Here is a 21,991-nt window from a genome sequence, read left to right on the forward strand (position 1 = left end):
CTGGGAAAGCTCTCGCCTTTATCTCCTTTCCTGTGATTGGCTTCAGCTTTCAAATCCTCGTCTCCTGGCAGAAATTAGCTATTTGCTTATTATCACGTCAAAGGCCGCAAGAAAACAAGGTTTCGTATTTACCTCCGGTGGGCGACATGTGGTGAATATAGACTTTGCCGTCTCTCACATTGTCGGGAGTCACTGACACCAGATGGTCCTTCCACACTTTGATGCGGTTGGAAAATCCGATGATGCTGAAATGATCCTGGGGTCGGAGGTCGTGGAGAATCGTGAACAGGGCATCCTTGGTCTAAACCAACACAGAAGCAAAACCGGTCACAGCTGATCACCTTTGTCCTCGCGTTCCCTGGCTTGGAAACTGCTTGCCGGGAACAATGCTGGGGTTACTATTAAGTGCCTGAGATATAAAGGGACCTGGATAAATGTCCAGGGAGCTTTGTCACCTGGCTGGAAAAACACTGGCGTGACATGTTACAGTCACGAATGGGGGTTAACATCTGAAGTGTCACGGGCTGCTCCAAGTCGTGCTGTCTCAGACCTCCGTACCGTCACAGTGGCGATGGAAGTTTCTTTTCCTCTGCCTGATGCCCATTTGTCACCTGACAAGCTCCTAGACACTCTTCAAAACCCAGCTGATGTGCTGTATCCTCCATTGGAAACACTTCCTAACTCCTCCAAAGAGAGCTGCTCCCCTTTCCTCTAGGCAAGCACTGCCCTCAAAATGCTCGTGTTATAAAGGGCACATCGGCCCAGTCGTGATTATTTGCTTTTTATCTTTGTCCCTACCATACTGCAAGCTCTTGGTAGCTTCTGTACATCTTCATATTGCCCCGTGCGCAGGACAGTTCCCGACACAACGGGGAGCAGAAGTGAAGTTTAGTGAATGAATGCACGATACACATTTTACAAATTTTAAGACTAAAGGTATAAATAATAAACACACTAAGAATTTAAAAGAGAATGAAAACACGGGGCAGGGGCGCTGCATCAGTATGAGAAGACTTCACAGGGAAGCAGGAATAGGAGGGTAAAAGGAACCAGACAGCTTGAAAGACTAGGAAGGGCATTCTGGAAAGCAGTGAAGACAAGTGAGTTGAATGAGTAAATGAGAAAGAGAGGGAGGGAGGGAAGGAGGGAAGGAGAGAGAGAGGTGTGTGGAATGCCAAATCCTTCAGAATACAAAGGAAGTCAGAGAGACACCCGCCCCACCCTTGAGAACCACGGAAAGATAATCCTGAGAAGGATGATGTGTAGGAAACAGAACTGACTGCTAGATCGCGTTGGAGTAAAAATAAATCAGATAATTACAATAAACAGATGTGGGTGGAGTGCGCTAAGTGTTGACGCAGCATTAGCCAGGAAGCTGGCAGGACTTCGACTCCTCACCCTTCCTTCCACTTGGGGCCGACACAAGCCCTGCGTGAGCCTCGGACGGGTCGGGCACCGCTCCCAGCCCCGCAGTCTAGACCTCCGGGAGGCCTGAAGGTCGGCAGCTGTGAGGAGACAGGACAAGAGCTAGCAGCCATCGTCCGAGACAACAGCGCTGGGAGCCCAAGTCCACAGCAGGCCCTTGGAAATGCTCGCGCTGCTGTCTGCGGGCGCTCGGAGCTGGCCAGGCACCGGGCCGAGGGCTTGGACAAGGGGAAGCTTGTCGCAAGACTGGGGTCTGTTTAGGGGCTGGCATCCTCAGGGATCCTTAAATAGTGTGCTAACGACCCTGAGAGGGGCCCGCCTGGCTCCTCTGCTGCTATTTTCCTCCCACTGTGATGGATGTTCTGTTCTAGGAATAGTTGTTCCAGCCTCTCCGCCCTTCTCCCCTTCCCTCGGCAACTACAGGTTTCTTAGGACCTTGTAAGGCCACAGCTGCAGCGTATCCTCACATGCACCGAGGGAAGGCAGGCCAGCGGGCTCCCATGGCTCCGTTTCCAGTTGCACTGGGACCTTCTGGTTGGCCTCCCACCCCTCATCCCAAGGGGCCTGGGTAGGAGCTGCCACTGCTGCCCGCGGCTGGCACCGTCCATGAACGCGCTGGGGGCTCTTCCTCTCTGCTTAGATGGGCTGACGGCCCTGGGCGCTCTGCATCTTTGGACGGCTTAAACGGCCAGCAGAAGGTGAGTGTCCAGATAGAAGAGTAAATGCGTGGACTTCAGCTGATGTTTCTGCACACTGTGTTTACATGTTGAAGATGAACACAAACCTTGCCAGACTTTCCAAGAGTACAGTCCAGAGAACAGGGTAAGCACATTCCAGAAAGAGCAGAGGAAGCCCAGAAAGGCAGAGAATGTGCAGTCCAAGCTTGTGGGAAGGCCTGAACTACCCTGGAGGCAAAGAGGTGTCACAGGAGAGGGGTTGGTCTAAACCCTAAGGGCCTGGAGGATGACAACTGAGAAGACCTGTCGACCCTTCCAGTGCAGGCAGACGGACAGACAGATGAGAATGGTAACCGCCTCTCCCCCGGGGCCCTTTCCAACAAATATGACCTAAAGGGAAAGACCCTGCATGTCGCAGCAAGCCACGTTCCTTGGCCTATTTCCCCGCCCCCAAAACTCCACTTCCTGCCCTCGAACACTAGGAAGAAGCCTGCCTGCTGGAGACCGGGAACTCCAACACATACCACTGGGAGCGAGGATGCCCTGAAGTTAACTTATCACTAGGTGACCACCGGAGCCTGTGCAAATGTCCTCCTTGGGCACCTTTACAAGTAGGCATGTACGACATACGGTTATATACTTTGTACAGAGTTTCTGTGGAGACGAATACAGTTGGTGGTTGGGTGTGATGAGTGATGGCGGCTGCATGTCCGGCATTGCCAAGCTACCCTCAGTCTCTGGGGTCATCAGAGTACTTCCAGCGTGTCACCACCGGCCATGTTTATTCTTGGGGACAAGGACGGGGCTTTCTTGGGAAGAGAGGTTCGGGGTACAGTATCCAACTGCCAGGAGGTCAGCCTGCTGGGAGGAATCAGTGAGTCTCAGGGAGCGAGGGCGCTCAGGCAGAGGCAGGAAAACCATCCCCTGTGCAGAGGAAGAGAAGAGAAAGGAGCATGGGGGGTTGTGGCTGAGGAGGAGGAGAGAGTGCTTAGAGATCGGCCGGCCCCAGAGCCACACATCTCCTCTGTGGGTGCGGAGCAGCTCCTGGAGGCGCCGGTCCATGGACATGGGCACCCACACGCTCCCTGCTGCTTACAGAGGGCAATCTGCAGACACCGGTCTATGTCCAGACCAGAACATTCCAGGTGGTGTCTGGACTGAAGAAAGATGAAAGGTACACAAATACAACTAACAACATACAAGGACAAACTTCGTACTATTCAGGTCGTGAGGAAGCACCTTGGCCTGCCAGGTCATTAAAGCTGCCTTTTAGTCGTAGCCATCTAGAACAGTGAAGAATGGGGACTGTTCTCTGCTTGAAACTATTTTATGGTGACAAATTCTTCTCCTCACGTGTACTTTTCTAAGGTTAGAAGGAGGAAACATTTCCTTTGAAAACAATGCCTTAGAAGTTAATTCCACCTCTGCCTTGGGGTTATTCTTAAGTCAGTCTTTTCATCTCTGTCCTTAAATTAAAGTACCTTCAGGAACAAGGCAGATATAAATAACTACACATAAACTCTGTTTCCGATTCCCCACTCATTCAGTGTGGTTTGCTACGTCCCTGTTGCAGTGGGTCTTCAGGAAAGAGACATAAATGGTGCCTCTGATGGTGTCCGTCCAGGGGCAGAGCCAGGTCCCTGGAGTTAGTGTGTGCCGGCCCTCAGCAGCACCATGGTCAGGGAGGAGAGCGCCCAGGAGCAGCTCTGGCCTGTGCACTTTGGGTCCCTGCAGTAAACCAGGGCAAGGGATGGAAACTTCCTCTCCCCCTTCCCTACAAAACTGACCCTTGCAGCTGCAGACTCTTGGCACAGCCCCTCAAGGAGGTGAGCATTCCACTGCACTAACTACCACGTCATGAATGACCATTCAACATTTCACAAGCAGGGAAGCACCATATAATAAGACCCTCAGAGTGAAATGTCAGTGGAGCCCATGACAAACCCAGCTGCCTGGCCGCCCTTGGGACCACTTCCATCAGGGTTCCCGACGACGCAGCTTTTCTCAAATATTTCTGTGTCTGCACCAAACCACACTCGACAGGAAATAACTCTGACACAAAAGGCCTTTTGTACCACAGCGTCTGGGCCATTGGGCATCCTACAAGGAGAGCCATGACATCATAGATGAAATCCAAGTTCAAGGGTAGTAGATGTGAGCCATTCTATGTTCTCAGCAGAATGGTCATTCTGTGCTCTTAAGCAGTGCTATCACTTGCCTTATTCTAAAATGTTTACCGAGAAGTGCTCATTTTCCCTTTCATTTTTCCACATCACCCTTTTGAATGAACCCAAGTGAAAAAGCGCCTATGATAAACAGCTTTAAAAAATTCCACAAAGAAACTTAAGCCCTTCTCACATCTGACCTGGGCCACAAACAAGAATTGTGATCAACAGATACACACCATGAAGACGGCCCTAAGTTTCTGAAAGAGAACACTGGAAAGTGGACTGTGTCCACTACAAACTCTGGCTACGGTCAGCCTGCTCCCGTGGTGGGTACAAGTAACCGGAGGAAGGGGGAGGCATATTTATACTGTCCTTCTGTTAGCCCACGGTCCTTCCTGATGCCAGCACGGGGAAGCCCTCACTGCCTGAGGCGTCTTGCTCCTGGGTGTCAGTGTGTCCTGGTAGTCATTCTATGCAAACGGACAGACACAAATAAAAACAGTCTGTGACTCAGGGGAGCCTGGATAGCTCAGTCAGTTGAGCGCCCAACTCTTGGCTTCGGGTCATGATCTTAGAGCCGTGGGATCGAGCCCCGTGTCAGGCTCCTCAATTAGCAGGGAGTCTGCTTGGGATTCTCTCCCTCTCCCTCTGGCCCCCTCTCCGTGTCTTCTCTCTCTCTTAAAAAAAAAAAGTCTGTGACTCCATGAAAGTTGGCAACATCACATCCTCACTGCAACCTTAAGGTGTCTAAGCCCGCAGCAGGAGACTGGATGCATCAGCCACCCCAGCGTCTGTGTGAACACTCCACAGGCTTCCACTCCTGGCCCTGTCCCAAGTCTCCCTGGAGTCAGGGTCATGGTCGAGACCACAGTAACCACGACGTGCCAGGAGAAGTTGCAGTCCATGGGTATCGGTTATGCTTCAGGGGGACCATGGCATTTCAAGATCCCAAAAAAATCCATAAGAGGCAAGAGAACCTTGGGGCACCTGGGTAGCGCAGTCGTTAAGCGTCTGCCTTCGGCTCAGGGCGTGATCCCGGCGTTCCGGGATTGAGTCCCACATCGGGCTCCTCTGCTATGAGCCTGCTTCTTCCTCTCACTCCCCTGCTGTGTTCCCTCTCTCACTGGCTGTCTCTCTGTCACATAAATAAATAAAATCTTTAAAAAAAAAAAAGAGGCAAGAGAACCTTATATCTATAAATCCTTCAATGATTCGAAGGAAAGTTTTCTGAAATCTTACTGTGACCCAGCAAATCATCAGATTTTTTTTTAGGGGCGCCTGGGTGGCACTGCGGTTGGGCGTCTGCCTTCGGCTCAGGGCGTGATCCCAGGGTTATGGGATCGAGCCCCACATCAGGCTCCTCTGCTGTGAGCCTGCTTCTTCCTCTCCCACTCCCCCTGCTTGTGTTCCCTCTCTCGCTGGCTGTCTCTATCTCTGTCAAATAAATAAAATCTTTAAAAAAAAAAAAAATTCCGAACTATAATACCCAAAACAAAGGATCAAAAAAAGTGTCTCTGTCAGTTGAAATCTTGTTGAAAGAAACTAAAACTATTTTTCTACTGGCCAATATGTTCTTTACAAAAAGAGTAGAAACTAGGAAGGTTGCTTTATGTAAATGGAAAATTCGGGATAGAAGTCATCACATCTTCTAATGCTTTCAAAGTTTAGTAGAAACTAAATAGTAACTTGAAATTGCACCTGGAAGTAAATGTAGAAAACACTATTACTTTGGTCTCTACATTTTAATGCTCATACTATTATGAAGAGAATTGTAAGGTTCCTGTATTTAAAAGTGTAGGATTTTATGCTGTCATTTCCTTTCCTGTTTGAATTCCAATTCTGAACTCTCTTCTAGGGCAGTACTGCGCTAGGCTATATAGGGCAGCTCTGTTCTGATGCTAATTTCTTATGTGTTTACCCAATCTGTGTAAAAATAGAAAGTAGTGGTTATTTCATAGAGAAAATCATCTTCTTAGCCTAAATACAGGTATTACTTCAGGACTGGATCTAAAAGAAGATGATTTGTTAAATACTAAATTCTGGCTAAATTCAGCCTTAACCAAAAAAAAAAAAAGGTCTGAATAGGTTTAGATGTTAGAACATCCATTGCAATATAAACAGAACCACATTTCACAAGCCTTTGTGTTTGAGTCACATTAATCTAACCTGAGAAGCCAATGATCTCTCATGTTAATGCTCTGGCCAATGTTAAGATTCATTACTTAATGTTTTGACTTTTTTTGACAAATGTATGAAACATTTGCCTAATAATGTCATTGTACATTTTTCTGAAAGCCTCTCTGCCAATAGCATTAACATCTTTGATTCTTTAAGAGATGAAGCATATCCATTTTTCATGCTTTATGTGTAAATAACTCAAGACCCAAAACGTTATTTTTTCACTTCTCCTCATAGGGAAGGTTGATACTCCTTAGGATTTGCTCTCCATGTCGATCCCACACTTCTGACTCTGGCCAAGGACGCAGCCCTACCACTTCTGTCTGTAGGCTCCCGGTGGCCGTCCGCAGGTGCAGCTCCTGCTCTAACGGGAAGTAAATAAGAGGATGGGGACCAAGAGATTTTCACCTACGTTTACTCCTTTGTAACTGGTGTCCTTCATCCATGTTCTGACACACCTACTGACTGACCTGACCGATGTGACCTAATCCCCCGATCCCCTGTGTCTGGTCTAAATTGTTAAGTTTATACTGCCCAACTACATCTTTGGATTCTGGAAACTGCCTGTTTCATTCGACAGATTTTTGTTGGTATGTGACTGACTCTTTGACTGCCCTATGACTCATTCAACTTTCTCCTACGTGTGAGTTCTCATGATTCCGGTTTCCCTGGCATGGGTCCACCCTATGCCACTCGCTATAAATCTCCAGGGATGTGCCTTGACAAACATTAAGAACACAACAGAAAGATTGGGGAGGCTGAGAAAAAGCCATGCTAAATATGAAACAGTGGAACAGTTAACAAGTAAACACGGCGTATTAGCACGCTTAGACGGTATCCACAAGAAACTACTGAGAGGAAGTCGTGTCATCCCCTACCAGGCAAGGAGAGCCATGACATCCTGTGGCTCTTTCATCTTCCCATGCTCTTAAAGACACCGTGAGACTGGAAAGTGAGATTCTGGTTGCCAGGGGGAGAGATTCTAACACCAGCCGAACTTCATTCTTAGGAGTTGGTTACTTTTTCTTCTGAGTTTTGGTAACACTCATCCTTACTTGCAGAAGGGGACTGATTCCGGAGAGCTCGAGGGTCCAGAGAGGAGAAGGCAGGAGTTTCCCTCTGCCCACTGTTCTGCCGACGGTGCCATCCTTCAAAAGAACCAGCTTTATGCAAGTGTCCCAGGCTCAAAGCCCCACTTTCTGGCAATGGCATATTCACTCCTGTTTCATAACTCTCTTCATGTTTTTCCCCAGCCAAGAATTCACTCCCTCCTTTCCTGTCAAGAAAACTGTGTCTTAGGGGTGCCTGGGGGGCTCAGTCAGTTAAGCGTCTGCCTTTGGCTCAGGTCATGATCCCAGGGTCCCGAGACTGAGCCCCACGTCGGACTCCCTGCTCAGCGAGGGGCCTGCTTCTCCCTCTCCCTCTGCCCCTCCCCCACTTGTGCTCTCTCTCAAATAAATAAATAAAATTTTAAAAAAGAAAAGAAAACTGTATCCCATCTTCAAGGATTAGTTCCTAGTCGCCTTGGTCATTAATCTTTTGTTGACCACCTCAAGCTCTTTACCATCCCTAAAATTCTTTCTACTGTCTACAAGACATGTTGGTTTCATGAACATGGGATTGTTCCATATTTCTTTTCTCCAGCAAAATTCTTAGGCCCTTTTTAATTTTTTTCTTAATTTAAATTCAATTTAATTAACATATAGTGTATTATTAGTTTCAGAGGTCAGTGATTCATCAGTTGCATAGAACACCCAGTGCTCATGACATCACACGCTCTCCTTACTGCCCATCACCCCACCTACCTCCCGTCCAGCAGCCCTCAGTTTGTTGCCTATAGCCAGGAGTCTCTTAATGGTTTGTCTCCTCTGTTTTCATCTTATTTTTCCTAAGGTCCTTAATTAGAGTGACTTAAGTAGGCTTCTCTGGTGCACGCGTTTTCTCTTGCTTCCATGCTTTGCACATGCTAGCCGTCTTTCTCTGTTTGGTTCCTCTGTCCCTTCCTACCCCACCAACTTGACTACCTTCTAAAAGACCTTTCAGACTCAACTCCCCCTGCTCTGAGAAGTCCATCATCCCTTTCTCCACTCCTACAAAGAACCGATCGGTGCCTGCTCTGTGCCATGACCGGACCATACACACACGTCTACCACAGGGAGTGCTCTGCATACGACTGTCACATGATTTTGCTGCTCCTCTGGACCCCTCAAGAGAAAAGGCTCTGTCGTATTTATCTTTGTATCCCCTATGCCTAGTCCCTCTCCCACTGCATGTAATCGATATTTGCCTCCTTCCTTGAGCATCTGGAGTCTGAAGCTGAAGCCAAGGTGGAAACAGGAGGCAGAGTCGGGAGTCCTGCAGGGGGGAAGGGAGGGCCACACTATGGGGCAGGGGCAGCGAGGAGGAATCCACCCAGGTGCCATTTCCCCAGCCAGCCAGGGGTGGGCAATCCCTGATAAGACTCCCACATCTGTTATCTCGTTCAATCCGCTTGCACTGACAGAATTCATCTCCTTGTTACTTGCAGCAAGTTTACTTTTGGGCCCTCCCCAGCCCTTTACAGAGAAAGTCTACTGATCCGACCGGAGAGAACGGAGTGCAAAATGAGAACACCAGAAAGGAGAAGCTAGGCTTTCCGGTTACAGCAGGACCGCGCCATCAGGCGCTCACTAGGAGAACCACCACCTGAACGGATCGTGCGGGAGAACTCAGAGCTCTAGCTGGTTCACTTCCTCTTTGTATGAGAGCCACGCAGTGCCTGCATTCAGAGAGCCTCAAAACTTTGTATATGTGGCCTCGTTTGGGTAAATCTTAACTGCCTCCACAATGAAATTTTTTAAATGGGTGCCTCTGACTTATTTAAAATTATCTGTATCATTTTGGAGGGACTAATCTTTTTGAAATAAAAAATCCAAGTCTTCAGTGGTGACCTAAGGGAAAGAATACTGTGCCCTCTGTCCATCATTTATTTCCTCATATTCTGAGTCAGAGTCAAAAACACATTTTCCCCACTGCCTTCTGTCCCCTGCCCGAAGCCCCAGATCTCTGTTTTGCAATGTGTTTCTGACCCACGCATCTGCTGGTGGCCATGTTTGGACAAGAGCAGCTCAGTAGACAAGAATAAATACTAACCAACTGAAACGATCTCTAGCCATGGCCATCAGTCATCCCTGCCCACCAGGGGTCAACAAACGATGGCCTGGGGGCCAAATCCAGCCTGCTGCCTGTTGTTTGATAAAACGGCTTCTCCGCAGATGGCCTAGGGCTGCCTCTGTGCTACGGCAGCACATTTAAGGAGTAAGACAGAGACCATCTATCTAGTCTGTAAAGCTCAAGACATTTACTATCTGTCACCATCGAGAAAGTTCGTTGACCCTTGTTCTAGAAAACCGGAAAGGGGGAAGCTAGACATTTTTTATTAACCGAAGCTGTGCTTTTAGATGTTTCCAACAAGGCTGGTAGCCTGAAAATGTAAGCAGGAGCACCCAAACCTGCCATCATCCATTTTTATTTGTTCGAGAGACATATGGTGCCTACCTCAGAGACCCTCCAAATTTCTGAGACATGATCTCATTTGGCTTCCTGCATCTTCCTTTCCTGAGCTCCTTCACTTGTTCAGGGAGCTCTCTCCTCTAACCAGGTCACTACTCCCCTGACGCCCTCTGGGTTCTGCTGGCCTTGTCTGGCAGTCTTCCTGGCCACTCAGTGACCCTCAGGCTGCCCTTCCTTTGATCCCCAACACACGAAAGCTACTTTCTTGACAACTTAATGTTTTTCCAACACCTTCCCATTCAAACCATGGCAGATCCACACGGTCCTGAAGAGGACAGCTGGAATGAAGGTCATGACATCACTGGACCTCATAGTCGCCCAGTTTGTCCTTCTCTCCCCACATCTGCTGTCTCTATGCCTGCACTCAGCCTATCCAACCCAACTCATTAGAGGAAAGAAGTCTGCATCCCTGTCCGTGTCCATGGTGTGCTTAACGTGAAATAATAAATCTCTAATAGTTAATTCTATGCGTCAGAGCAAAACAGCTCCATTCATGACACCAGCTGCTGGCTGAAGTCTCTTGGCCTCTCAGGGCAGCTGACATCTACGTGCACTCACACCCATCACGTCGCAGGGCCATGAGGACAGGTAGAGCCTGGAAGCTTGGGAGGTGGTCTGATGTTAGGATCTATGTCTAACACTACAGTGAAGAATGGCATAGGGAAGGGCTGGGAGAGACTAGGCTTGATGTTGGACTTTTCTACTGACAGCATTCTGTATTTTAGCATAGTGATGTCACCTCTCTGCCCCTCACCTTCTCGTTTATAAGAAGGGGGTAACAATGCCTATTTCAGTGGATTGCTGAAAGATTCAATGAAAAAATGTATCTAAAATGCTTCAAGTGCTTGGGACGCACTGGCCACTCCATGTACCTACTGTGACTCAAAAGTGCACTACGTTTAATGTTTACGTGCTGGTACGTATTTCAGCAAAAATCATTACCTATGTGTCAGGCACAGTGCTGGGCTCTGGGAATACGTGATCAAAAACAAGATGCTTCCTGAATCCATGGAGCTTATAGACAGGCTATTTGCCTATAGGGTTGCACATAAAGTGCCCAAATGGCTCTTAGAAACTGAATTTTGGACATGAAGATGAAACTGACGACCTAGAGCATGAAGTAAACCAATGAATGAAGCACAAGCAATGTTCACGTTTCCCCTCATTTTATTCTGGTAATTACTGATAAGAAACATCACGCTTGTTCTCTACCCTCTCTACCCTCAATGTAACTGACGACTACAGTCAACAGAGAAAAGAAGACAGATTTCCAAAAGCTCCATGGGAATCTAGGATTGGCCCAGAATGGCACAGATGATGGGAACGAGTCTGTAGAAAGTTCTAGAATGAAAGGCATCTGGTAAATTATCCATTAGCCTCTGCTTGGTTGCCAGAGAGAGTCCCTCAGCCAAGTTCCTTAATATGAAGGTGAAAGTAGATCCAGTTACATAGATTAAGGAAAGGGAAGAGAAGAAGATGTAAACCTTGGTCAAGGAATAACGTATTTTACAGACATATATTCTCCTTACTGTCCCCGAGGACGTGTATTTGCTAGTGCCAGGGCTTTAAGCATGAAACTTATCAGGAAAAAAAGGGCTACACTGATCACATTTTCTGTGGCTCTTCTCAGCTCCTCCTCCAGGAGGTTTTACAAGCTGGATCGGGAGGCAGGAATCTTGTCTGACCTAGCACCAGGTGTCCCTCTCAACAGATTCACTGACAAAGGCTCGTGGGATAGAAAGCAGAGCCAAGTCATGTGCCAGCAACCAGCAGGAGGCTCTGTAGCTGTTCCTAAGCCAGTGAAGTCCTGGTTTCCAGGCTCACATTCCCATTGGGATTAGGACCAGAACCAGAAAGTGCCCAGGTACTGACATACCCTTTAGGGAGAATGCATTTTAAGATTAAAAAAAATCTTACGACGATTCTTTATAAATCAATTGTTCGAACTGCTAAATTCCAACTCTGTGCCCTTCACTGTGATGAGCGAAGTGAAGTACTTCGGGCCCATCAATGATGAGGGGAGCCGAGAAGCCCCAGGGGTAAATGATTCTTCACAGGATCCGAGAGGACCCGTGACAAACGTCCGTTATTGCCAAGCCTGGTGACGCATTGCGAAAGCCCCGTGCTTGGAGCCATCTTCCTCTTGACCAGTGGGCATGATATTATGTACAAGGTTCTACCGTCAGCTAAGCTCACTCAGTGCTGTGGCCTCGGAGGAGCTGAGAGCTGCTAAAACACTCAGCAGTTTTCACAACAGTCCAAGGCAGCGACGGGCTTTAGAAATTGCCTAGCGGCTTCTGACATGTGTTTGGCTGGTCCAGGGTGGTTCTCCTGGAAAGAGGCCACGTTGTCGCTTAGAAGCCAGCAGAGTGCATGCCAGACTTTCAGTGCCCAGCAAGTAATGGAATTTTAATATCCAGGAATGAGGGAGGAGGGGAGAACAGCAACTGGAGTGATGTCTATCATTACACTGCTCTGCACAGTGCATGGAAATGCCTCCTGAAATGCAGCCGTCTTCACTGGCTCTTGAGATATCGAACTGCACTCACGTTGGCTCCGCGTGCACCTTCTACTATCATACCTGAGAGCACTGCCCCATCACACGGCTAACCTGCACCAGGACGCCACGCCATCCTGGTTTGATTCATGGGCCTCAGCATCAGATCCGGCTTTGGAGCCAGGCCCTGCCATTTACTAGCTGAGTCATCCACCACCGTAAAGCCTTGGTTTCTCCATCATCAAAACGGGGATGACGGCCAAATTGTTACAAAGATTAAATAACTTTTTAGTCAATAATTCTTGTAATACTTTTAGCATGATGACTCCCATGTTCCATGCTGTATTTTTAAGAAGTGCCCGATTTTGCTTCATCATTAATGGTGAGTCTAGGAGTTCCTGATTTAGTTCACTGGTTTTCTCTGGACAATCTGGGGCAGGATTTACCTTTCTGGGGGTTTAGCAGGAAGATTCTTGATTGTTCTCCCACCGGGAGTGGAAGATCCTATGCACTAGAATGGATTGGGTCTGAGGTTAAATAAAGCCTGACGTGACTCAGGCAGCTGAATATATGAGTCATTCGAACTGCTGTAGTCTTTGGGTGATTTAATGACCTTTGTGTGAAGATGCAGAACGGACCATGCATTTTACCATTTTTGGTGTTTCTTAATATTTACTGGGAAATAATTTAAATATTATAATTTTGCTGAATTCTACAAATGCATACTATAGCTGTCATTGTAAGTAATTTACATGATTTAAAGTTTGACAATATCTTTTTTCTCTTTTGTAAATTGTTTCATATTCTTTGCCCGTTTCTTATATAAGATTAATATTAATTGATCTGGAATAGCTCTCTATATATTAAAGATAAACTCTTTGCTGCATCAATTTTTCCAGGGTTCTCTTCACTTTTATTCTGTTTTTACTTAAAACAAAAGTTTTAACATTTTTATATAGCTAAAGTTACTGATTTTTTTTTCCCTTTAAAATTACTTTTCATGGCTTTTAGGCTTAAAAAGTCTTTCCCTACTTCAAAATTAATTAAACTGACATATTTTCTTACTTATTTTTGGGTGTGGTTCATTGATTACGTTTCACTGCTTAATCCATTTGGAATTCTTACTCTAGTAACAGTTTTACATGTTAATAAATTGGTATGCACTTTCTAGAAAACGTGGTTTTAATATCTGTAAAAAAAAAAAACAAATTAGTTAGTATTCCTTGCCCCAGTAATTCTACTTCTAAGAATCTAACTTAAGAAAATGATTAGCACATGGTGAAAGATTTCTACATCAGGACAGTTATCCCAATGCTGTTTATAATTAGCAAAAAAAGGAGATAAAGTCAAGTCTCTCATGGGTGGTGGCATGAGTCAATGTTTTGCAGCTGCACTATCCAATACAGTAACCACTAGCCACATGTGGCTACTTAAATTTAAATGTATTAAAATTAAATAAGATTTAAAAATTTCAGTTCTTCAGTTGCATTAGTCACATTTCGAGTGCTAATAGCCACATGTGGCTAGTGGCTGCCACACTGGATACCACAGGTATAGAACATTGCCATTCTCATAGAAACTCCTATGAGAGTTTCTGCCTTCTGGTACTGCCTTCTGGCCATTAAAATCATATTTTTAAGGAATATTTAATAATATCAGATATATTCATAATATAAGGGTAAGTAAAAATATCAAAATACAAGATATTTGGTGGTAACACAACTTCAGATTGGTTGCAGTAATTTTAATTATCAATACCTTCATCAATTTAAGTTATTTTTTCCCCCAGAGGAACCCCAAATCCTGGCCTCATCAAGGTCATTGTCTTAAAGAAAAAGAAAAAAGAAAATATGAAGATTTATAGGTGCACAGAAATTTAATGACACACACATAGAAACCTAGTATATGGCACCCACTCAGTAACTGCTAATTGATTCAAAATCCAAATGGGAATGACCATCTTGGGTCAGATGCAAGGCCTAATTAACACTACATTCTATGGCCAACAGCGGTCTCCAAAGAAGCCACGATTCTTCTTTCAGCATGTGTTATCCAGCCAACAAAGTCACAAAAACAACAATGGCACTTATGAACTTGGAGTGCATAAAGCAAAGAACTTTAAAGAATATTCAGTAAATACGAAAAGGCAGTTAGGCGTCTCAAAAATCAACAGAAAATCACCACTAAATAAGAATGTTTCATGTATGTGTGATTAATACTTTGGGAAATGGTGCCCATAAAGAAACCTACACGTAATTTGTACCGAACCTTCCCACTGCGAACGACTAAAAGAGCAATACACAAAACGTATATTTTTTAAAAATCTTGAAAGTATCAAAATAGTGAGAAAAAATATCTGGGAAAAGATGAAAATTTAAAGAAGCAGGCTCAGCATTTGGGATCACTGTTATGTAAAGGATGTTTGTCAAGGCCAAAGAAATATCTGAGAAGCTGAGCATCACTTTAGTAGCTTAGGGAGTCAAAAGTTGAAGTCCGGAGCCCGCCAGGGACGGGTGCTCTGGTAAGCGTCTACATTTTGTGCTATTCAGAAATAAACCAGTCTTGAAAGGCCTGAAATTCAGCATTGAGCCATCTGGGCTGCCCAGAAAAATCTCAAGCCCTGGAAATGGACTAAAATGATCCCAGATTGGGGTGCCTAGATGACCCAGTTGGTTAAGTGGCTGGTTCTTGATTTCAGCTCAGATCATAATCTCGGGGTCATTGGATAGGGCCCTGCATCAGGCTCTGCACTCAGGGACGAGTCTGCTTCAAGATTCTTTCTCCCTCTGCCCCTTCCCCCACTAGCACACACACTCTCTCTCTAAAATAAGTAAATAAATCTTTTTTAAAAAATGATCCCAGATTATAATCCCCCAGGTACCTGACAGAAACACCCCAAACTTTCTCTAACAGAAAAGATCATCATCCTAGGCTTTCAACTATTTCTACAAACAAATGTTTGAAAATAATGTTCATCATGCAATAAAAAATGACCAATCACATAAGGAAAGAAGAAAAACAATAAAAACAGATCCTAGGGGCACAAGTTTGGAATGATCACATATGGATTTTAAAATAACTATGTTTATGATGTTTGAGAAAATAAAAAATGTTATTAAAAACTTTGTGAAATAACTAAACATTCTAAAAAGTGACCGAACAGATTTGAAAAGAACCAAATGGAAATTCTAGAACTAAAAAGCACAATAACTGAAATAACTCAATGGATGAATTTGAGAGCAGACTGGACATACCTGAAAAGATAATCTGTGAACTCTAGGATAGGTTTGGAATGAAGTATGGAAAAGCAAAAGTTGGAATAAATAGAAGAGAGCAAGGGAAACAGGATACGGAGAGATTTTCTAACACTGGAATCCCAGAAGGAAAAGGGAACCAAAGTTATTTTAGAAATAATGGCTGAGGATTTTCCCATGAATCCACAAATTCAGAAAGTTCTAGGAACCTCAGGCAGAAAAACAACAACAACAACAAGAAATCCACCTCTGAAATCATAATAAAACTATAGAAAACTTAAGATAAAGAGGAAAATCTTAAAAGCAGTCAACAATAAAAGATTACCTTTAGAGGAACAACAGTTAATATTATTACTGACTTATCAACAGTAACAATGGAAGCCCAGAGACAATGGGATCTATCTTCATTGGAAAGAAAATCAGTCAATGCAGAATTCTATTCCCAATAAAAATATCCTTCAAGAATGAGAATGAAATAAATCATTTTCAGACAAACAAAAACGAAGAGAATTCTTTACTGGCAGACCCACATTTAAAAAGATATGGATGAGTATTCTTCAGGCAAAAGAAAAGTAATCCCAGATGGAAGGTCAGAGATGCAAAAGGAAGGGAAAGCAATCTAAGTGGAGAAGCCAGCAGGTTGAATTCTGTACAAGGATATGATGAACAAAAACTATATAAGAACTACACGGAATTGACTGACAGGGCGAAGTTATCTATACAAATGAGAAATTATATCTGGCAATCTTCTGAAAGGAAAGAGTCAAACCCTGTTTTTGCATGGAATATATTTTTTTTACTATTTTGGGGTGGAGAAAAATAAGATGCCATGAAGAAAAAAATCAGCAGATTCTACATGATTTTTTAAATACAATGGCTAAAGAAAGAACTTACAAAGTAGTGACTGAGAGAAAATATCGACAATAGTTTATCAGCTAAGATCAATTTCAACTACATGTGGAATGGGATCTAGGGGTGGGAAGAGGTAAGGTAGAGGGTTTTTATGAGGTTTGAGGTACTATTAAACCACATATTTATTATTAATTGATAAAAATAGAAAATGAATTAAGACAGAAAAGCTAAGAGAACTCAGTGTTTGATGAATGTAGAGTTATAATTTGGTATGGAAGCCAGTAGCTTTTTCTATTTTCTGTTATGTAAGTTGCAACTATTTTATAAAAGCAAATTTGTGATATTTATGATACCAGAGTAAGATAAGGAATAGCCCTTTCTAGTGGTTTGTTAAAAAAATTTAATACTTGTATTTTCAGTATAGTTTAATATTTCATCATAGACTACATGTCCCTTAATGTCCCTCCTATCCCTAGAATTTTAACATTTACCTAAATGCTGTAAAAATTTCACTCCTGAATTATTGAGATGGAAGTTCTCTGTTCTAAGGGTAGGTCAACGGGGCTGCCAATGATTCTCCTCCATTGCTCTGAAAGGGCATGATTAAAAGAATTAGTCCATCAGCAATGATGCTGTTGAGTGTCCCTCTCAGTGTATTCCTGTCTCACATTATCTACTCGGCCAGAGTCCTTTATTTCGAAGTGTTTCTATACACGCCCCTCTGCTCTCTTAAAACACTGTCCTGAAATGAAAGTTTATGTCAATGGCTGGACTAGATCATCGGTTCAGGAAGGTTCTGTGTAGGCAGGAATAGCCGGATGGTAAAGCAGACATGTAGCATCAACTGAATTTTATTCACAGAGCGCATCATGGTTCCAGGCAAAAGTGAGAAAGAACAAAATTGGCAGTTGGCCCTCACTCACCTGCCGGAGCTTTGTTCCTACCATGGAGGCACTGCTGTCAAGCACAAATACCACATTCTTGGGCAAGGGGGGTAGGTCTTTGGGGGCAAAGTAGTGCACAAAATAGCCATTTAGAACCTGACGGAGAGAAGAGAAAGTAAAAATGGTAGTGCCCAGAATAGACAGGAAAACTACCGAAAATGGACAGTCTATATAACTTTTACAAGTCAGAGTATGAAAGAGATTTTATAAAGATAAAATCATCCCTTTAAAACTTATCACTTATGTTGACTAATTTAATTTAAATTATCCACCTCCTTATGGCCCTTGCCACTTGGAATTCCTGCTTCCTTTAATACATAGTTTTAATAAGTTGAGATGTCAAAGTTGTCTACATTCTGGTTGCATGGTGATGCATCTTAATATTCCAGCCCTGTCTCTGGAGCAATAAAACCTAAAGGGAAATGAGCCATGGACCAGGCTCTCTTAATTAAAATTGAAGATGAGCTAAAATTCTAACTTCATTTAAAACACCGCAGGGAAAATTACATTACAGATTTCATTTGCTCTCCAGATTAGTGAAGCAGGAAATAGGAAGGGATCACCCTAGTCCCCTTGGAGACATATTTTAGGCTAAAACAAATTTCTAGCAACCAGAACGTTCTCCTCCCTTAGATAAGAACTGGAGTCCCTAGTCCTAAGTCTACCTAAAAGTATCAAGCAACTAACACAAAATGGCAACAATGAGCCCATTACCTGGATGTCCCCAATGCTCTGTTCCCTGTTGACATCATATCTAATGATCAAATCTCCCAAAACGCCATTCTGAGCAATCCTGGCTTGTTGGACCACACTAGGCTTAAAAGTGACTTTGGCAAAAGTGTCATTTTGGCTGATAACAGTAGAAGGAGGCGGCCCAGAATCATCTGCAAACAAGATATAAACATAATTCATAACTGCACATATCAATATTTTTTGGAAAAGAAGAAGGGCTGTTTTACATGGACACAGAGGGCTAGACTTTATTTTATTGCAGGTTTATATTCCATATGAACTTCACAGACTTCATACCGATAATACATCCCAGTACAACAGATGTTGAAGGTTTCACCTTTATGCCTTCTTTTTCATCTTTTATGTGAATTTTCTAAACACACAAAAGTAGAGAGAAGAGTAAAATGAACCCCCAGGTACCTTTCACCCAATTTTAACAATCATCAACCTCTTACCAATCTTTTGTATCTGTTTTTACGAAGCCCCTCACGATCTCTTGCAAGAGTATTTTAAAACAAATCCCAGACATCATATGTCATCCGTAGATACTTCAGTATGTCTAAGAACTTTTTTCCGCATAAACACAAAACCATCACAAGTTACAAAACCAATGCTCAATGCCATATTATCCCCAAATATACTCAGTCTGTACTGAAATTCTCCCGATTCTTTAGAATGTGTCTTGATATGGCTGATTCCTTCAAATCCGGATCAAAAAACGACCACACACCACATTGGGTTTATGTTTCTTAAATCTCTTTTAATCTACAAGTGCCCCCCTCCCCACCCCGCTGTTACCTTTCTTCTAACGCTACGTAAACGTGTTGTAAAACTCTGGTTATCTGTCCAATGGAATTTCTCACATTCTGCATTTCGTGACTGTTTTCTTGTCTTATTTTTTAACTTTCTCCTCAATTCCCCTGGCTTCCATCCTTGGCTCGCACTGTAATATCTGGGGGAACTAGAAAAAAAAATCAATATCCAAGCCAAGAGCTCATTTAATTGGTCTGGGGCATAGCCTGGGCATCTGAACTTTAAAAAATCCCCCATGTGCATCTAATGTGCAGTCGAAGTGGAGAACCACAGCTCCATCTTCTCTATTTCCCTGTGTTCTGGTAGGAAAGTTAGAGGCTTGCTTAGATGCAGGTCTGTACCACCGACAGGAACACTTCACAGGTGATGCTGAGCGCTTACCACTTTTCACATCAGAAGCACACGATATCTACTTGTCTGCTCTCAGCAGAAAGATGGTGGGCTCCCATACTGTCAATCTGATCACCCATTATAAAGCTCCTCATCGATCTTTCACTTCATAGTTTTATCAGACACTGACAATGTCTGTCTGGATCCACTATTTCATCAGAGTTGCAAAAGGGTGGGGTCTAATTCTATCACTCCTTCTATATGGAAGTCTTCCAGAAGAAACACCTTCCCCCACCAATCATTTGGTTGTCCTAACATACTGTTTCCAGAAAGTTTATGGCTCTTTTTAAGAAAACTTCTCCCAAAGTTTCCCCCAGCATAAATCTTCAAATATAAATTAGAATTACAGAAAGATAAATCCACAAATGGATTTTATATGATTTAAGAAAAAGCAGTGGGATGACAGATTAAGTACAGCACAGCCCATTTTTTACTCCTGACCTCCATTTCCTATTAGAACAGAGCTTCACTTTGCAGACAACCCACCTTTCTAAATCCAAACACCACGTCTATATACTTAACAAGAGAAAATCAGTTTTTAGCTCTGCGTGCACCAAGAGGAATATAAAAATAAAATCGAAGATACATAAATATCAGTATATGTGGAGACTTTATCCAGATACTGAATCAAAGCCAGGCTTAAAACTGCTGCAAAGCATCTGATCACTTTTTAAAAAAATCTATTCAAGTTGATGCCATACATAGAGTGAGCTGACTGGCAATCTGCCATCCCTAATTAGCAAAATAAAATAGGAAACAAGGCATAATTCGCCCATGGTAATTTGTACGTAAGAATAAACTTCCTCTTGCTAATGGTTTTTTAGACATTAAAATCAAAGGAAGTTTAAACATTTCCTTCAACAGAACAGACAATTATTTTTCAGGGACAATTTAGGTGTAACCTTAACAAGAACCACAGGGCAGAAATGATTCTCCTATTATTTGCACCCATCGAGGGCAGACGTTTCAGGAGTGACCAGAAAGCCAGCAAATAGAAGATTCCATTCTTATAGAAGACAGCTGTATGAAAGATAACATGCTTCCAGCAGATCTGCCCATGTGAAGAAGGAGCTGGGAAAATCTCAATGGCACGTTGACAAGTGCCAGCCTCCAACTCACCAGCATAGTTGGTGACGCCTGAGAACCGCTACAGAGGAGGAAGGGGAAAAGGCTGAAAATGGAAAGGTCTTAGAAATAGAAGGAACATGCACGCTCTTCAGAGTCAGTCTCTCATTGGTGATGACTGGTAAAGCACCAAGAGTGGAGGCGTGATAACACAGCTGAGAACTCGGAATCATGAATGAGTCAGAAGGACCTGCCTTCGATACTGGCTCAACCTCTCCTACTTCACCTGTGAGACTTGGGGCAAGTTACCGAGCTTTGCTTATCTCATCTGCAAAATGGATTAATGGTCTACCAAACTCACAGCATTGAAAAGATCAAGTGATGTTATGGACCGTAGTCCTTTCTTATTCCCACCCTTATCCCTGTACAGATGATGCTTTTTTGAATACATACATATGACCAAGTTTAATCCATAAATTAGGCCCAGTAAGTGATTAACAACAACAGCGAATAATAAAATACAATGATAAGAACATACTGGAGTAAGAGTTACATGAATGTGGTCTCTCTCTCAAAATACCTGCCTGTGCTATCGTCACCCTTCTTAGGATGACAGGAGAGGATAAAATGCCTACGTGCTGGATGAAGGGAGGTGAGGGACATAGGCGCTGTGACATAATGTGAAGCTACGACTGCCTTCTGACCTTATGTCAGAAGGAGGATCATCTGTTCCCAGGACCGTGGGTGACCGGGTATAACGGTGACTGGGGGACACGAAACCACGGGTAAGGGGCCACAACTGTACTTAGGGTGTTTTGATTCATGCCAGCCAATGTTATCATCAACCTTAAAAATATACAAAATAGAAAAAGGGCCAGGAGAGTAAATGTAAGACAATTCAACAGATGAAACTTGGGCAAAAAGGAAAGAACTACTGCTGTTTATACAGCAACTCACAGTCATTTTGCCTGGGAACATAGACATGGAAGAGAATGCTTCCATTTACGTATCGCTCACGAGCAAGCATGACTTGTCCACGGGACACAGAATAATGGTGAAGAATGGTAGCCACCTTTGGGGGGTGAATGCCTACTGGGAGAGGGTACAGGAGTCCTTTGGGGTGGTGAAAAAACTCTGTCTTGGCCCGGAAGTGGTTGTCTGGGTGTACACGCATGTGAACATTCATCAAGCTGTACCCATGAGATTTATACACTTTGATCTATGTGTACCCCAATTTTTTAAAAATCTAAACTCGTTGGGAGCTGGATGGCAGAAAAGAACGAACAGGCATTCCCTAGCATGGAAAGGAACCACGCTATTTGCCAAACAGAGCCTATCTGTTCTTTTCCTTAGGATAAGTCTGTTAGTGTAGGCGTTTCTATGGGGATTAGGTGTATTCCGAGTAACTCCAGCTGGCAGAATCAGAACGGGGGTAGAGTTACTG

The 21,991-nt window shown here is 43.9% G+C and overlaps 1 protein-coding gene across 2 annotated transcripts in view; it reads right to left on the reverse strand.

The window, feature by feature from the left end:
- The window catches only part of ITIH5 (inter-alpha-trypsin inhibitor heavy chain 5), a 73,453-nt gene that overhangs the window by 14,756 nt on the left and 36,706 nt on the right, over positions 1–21,991 (reverse strand). For both annotated transcript variants that reach the window (XM_011235340.3, XM_034644071.1), the window contains exons 6-8: positions 18,262–18,431; positions 17,527–17,643; positions 133–301 (exon numbers count right to left, since the gene is read on the reverse strand). In XM_011235340.3, the coding sequence (XP_011233642.2) occupies positions 133–301; positions 17,527–17,643; positions 18,262–18,431 (456 nt within the window). The remainder of the gene's footprint in view (positions 1–132; positions 302–17,526; positions 17,644–18,261; positions 18,432–21,991) is intronic.

Source organism: Ailuropoda melanoleuca, chromosome 15, assembly GCF_002007445.2.
Source record: "Ailuropoda melanoleuca isolate Jingjing chromosome 15, ASM200744v2, whole genome shotgun sequence".
Lineage (NCBI taxonomy): Eukaryota > Metazoa > Chordata > Mammalia > Carnivora > Ursidae > Ailuropoda > Ailuropoda melanoleuca.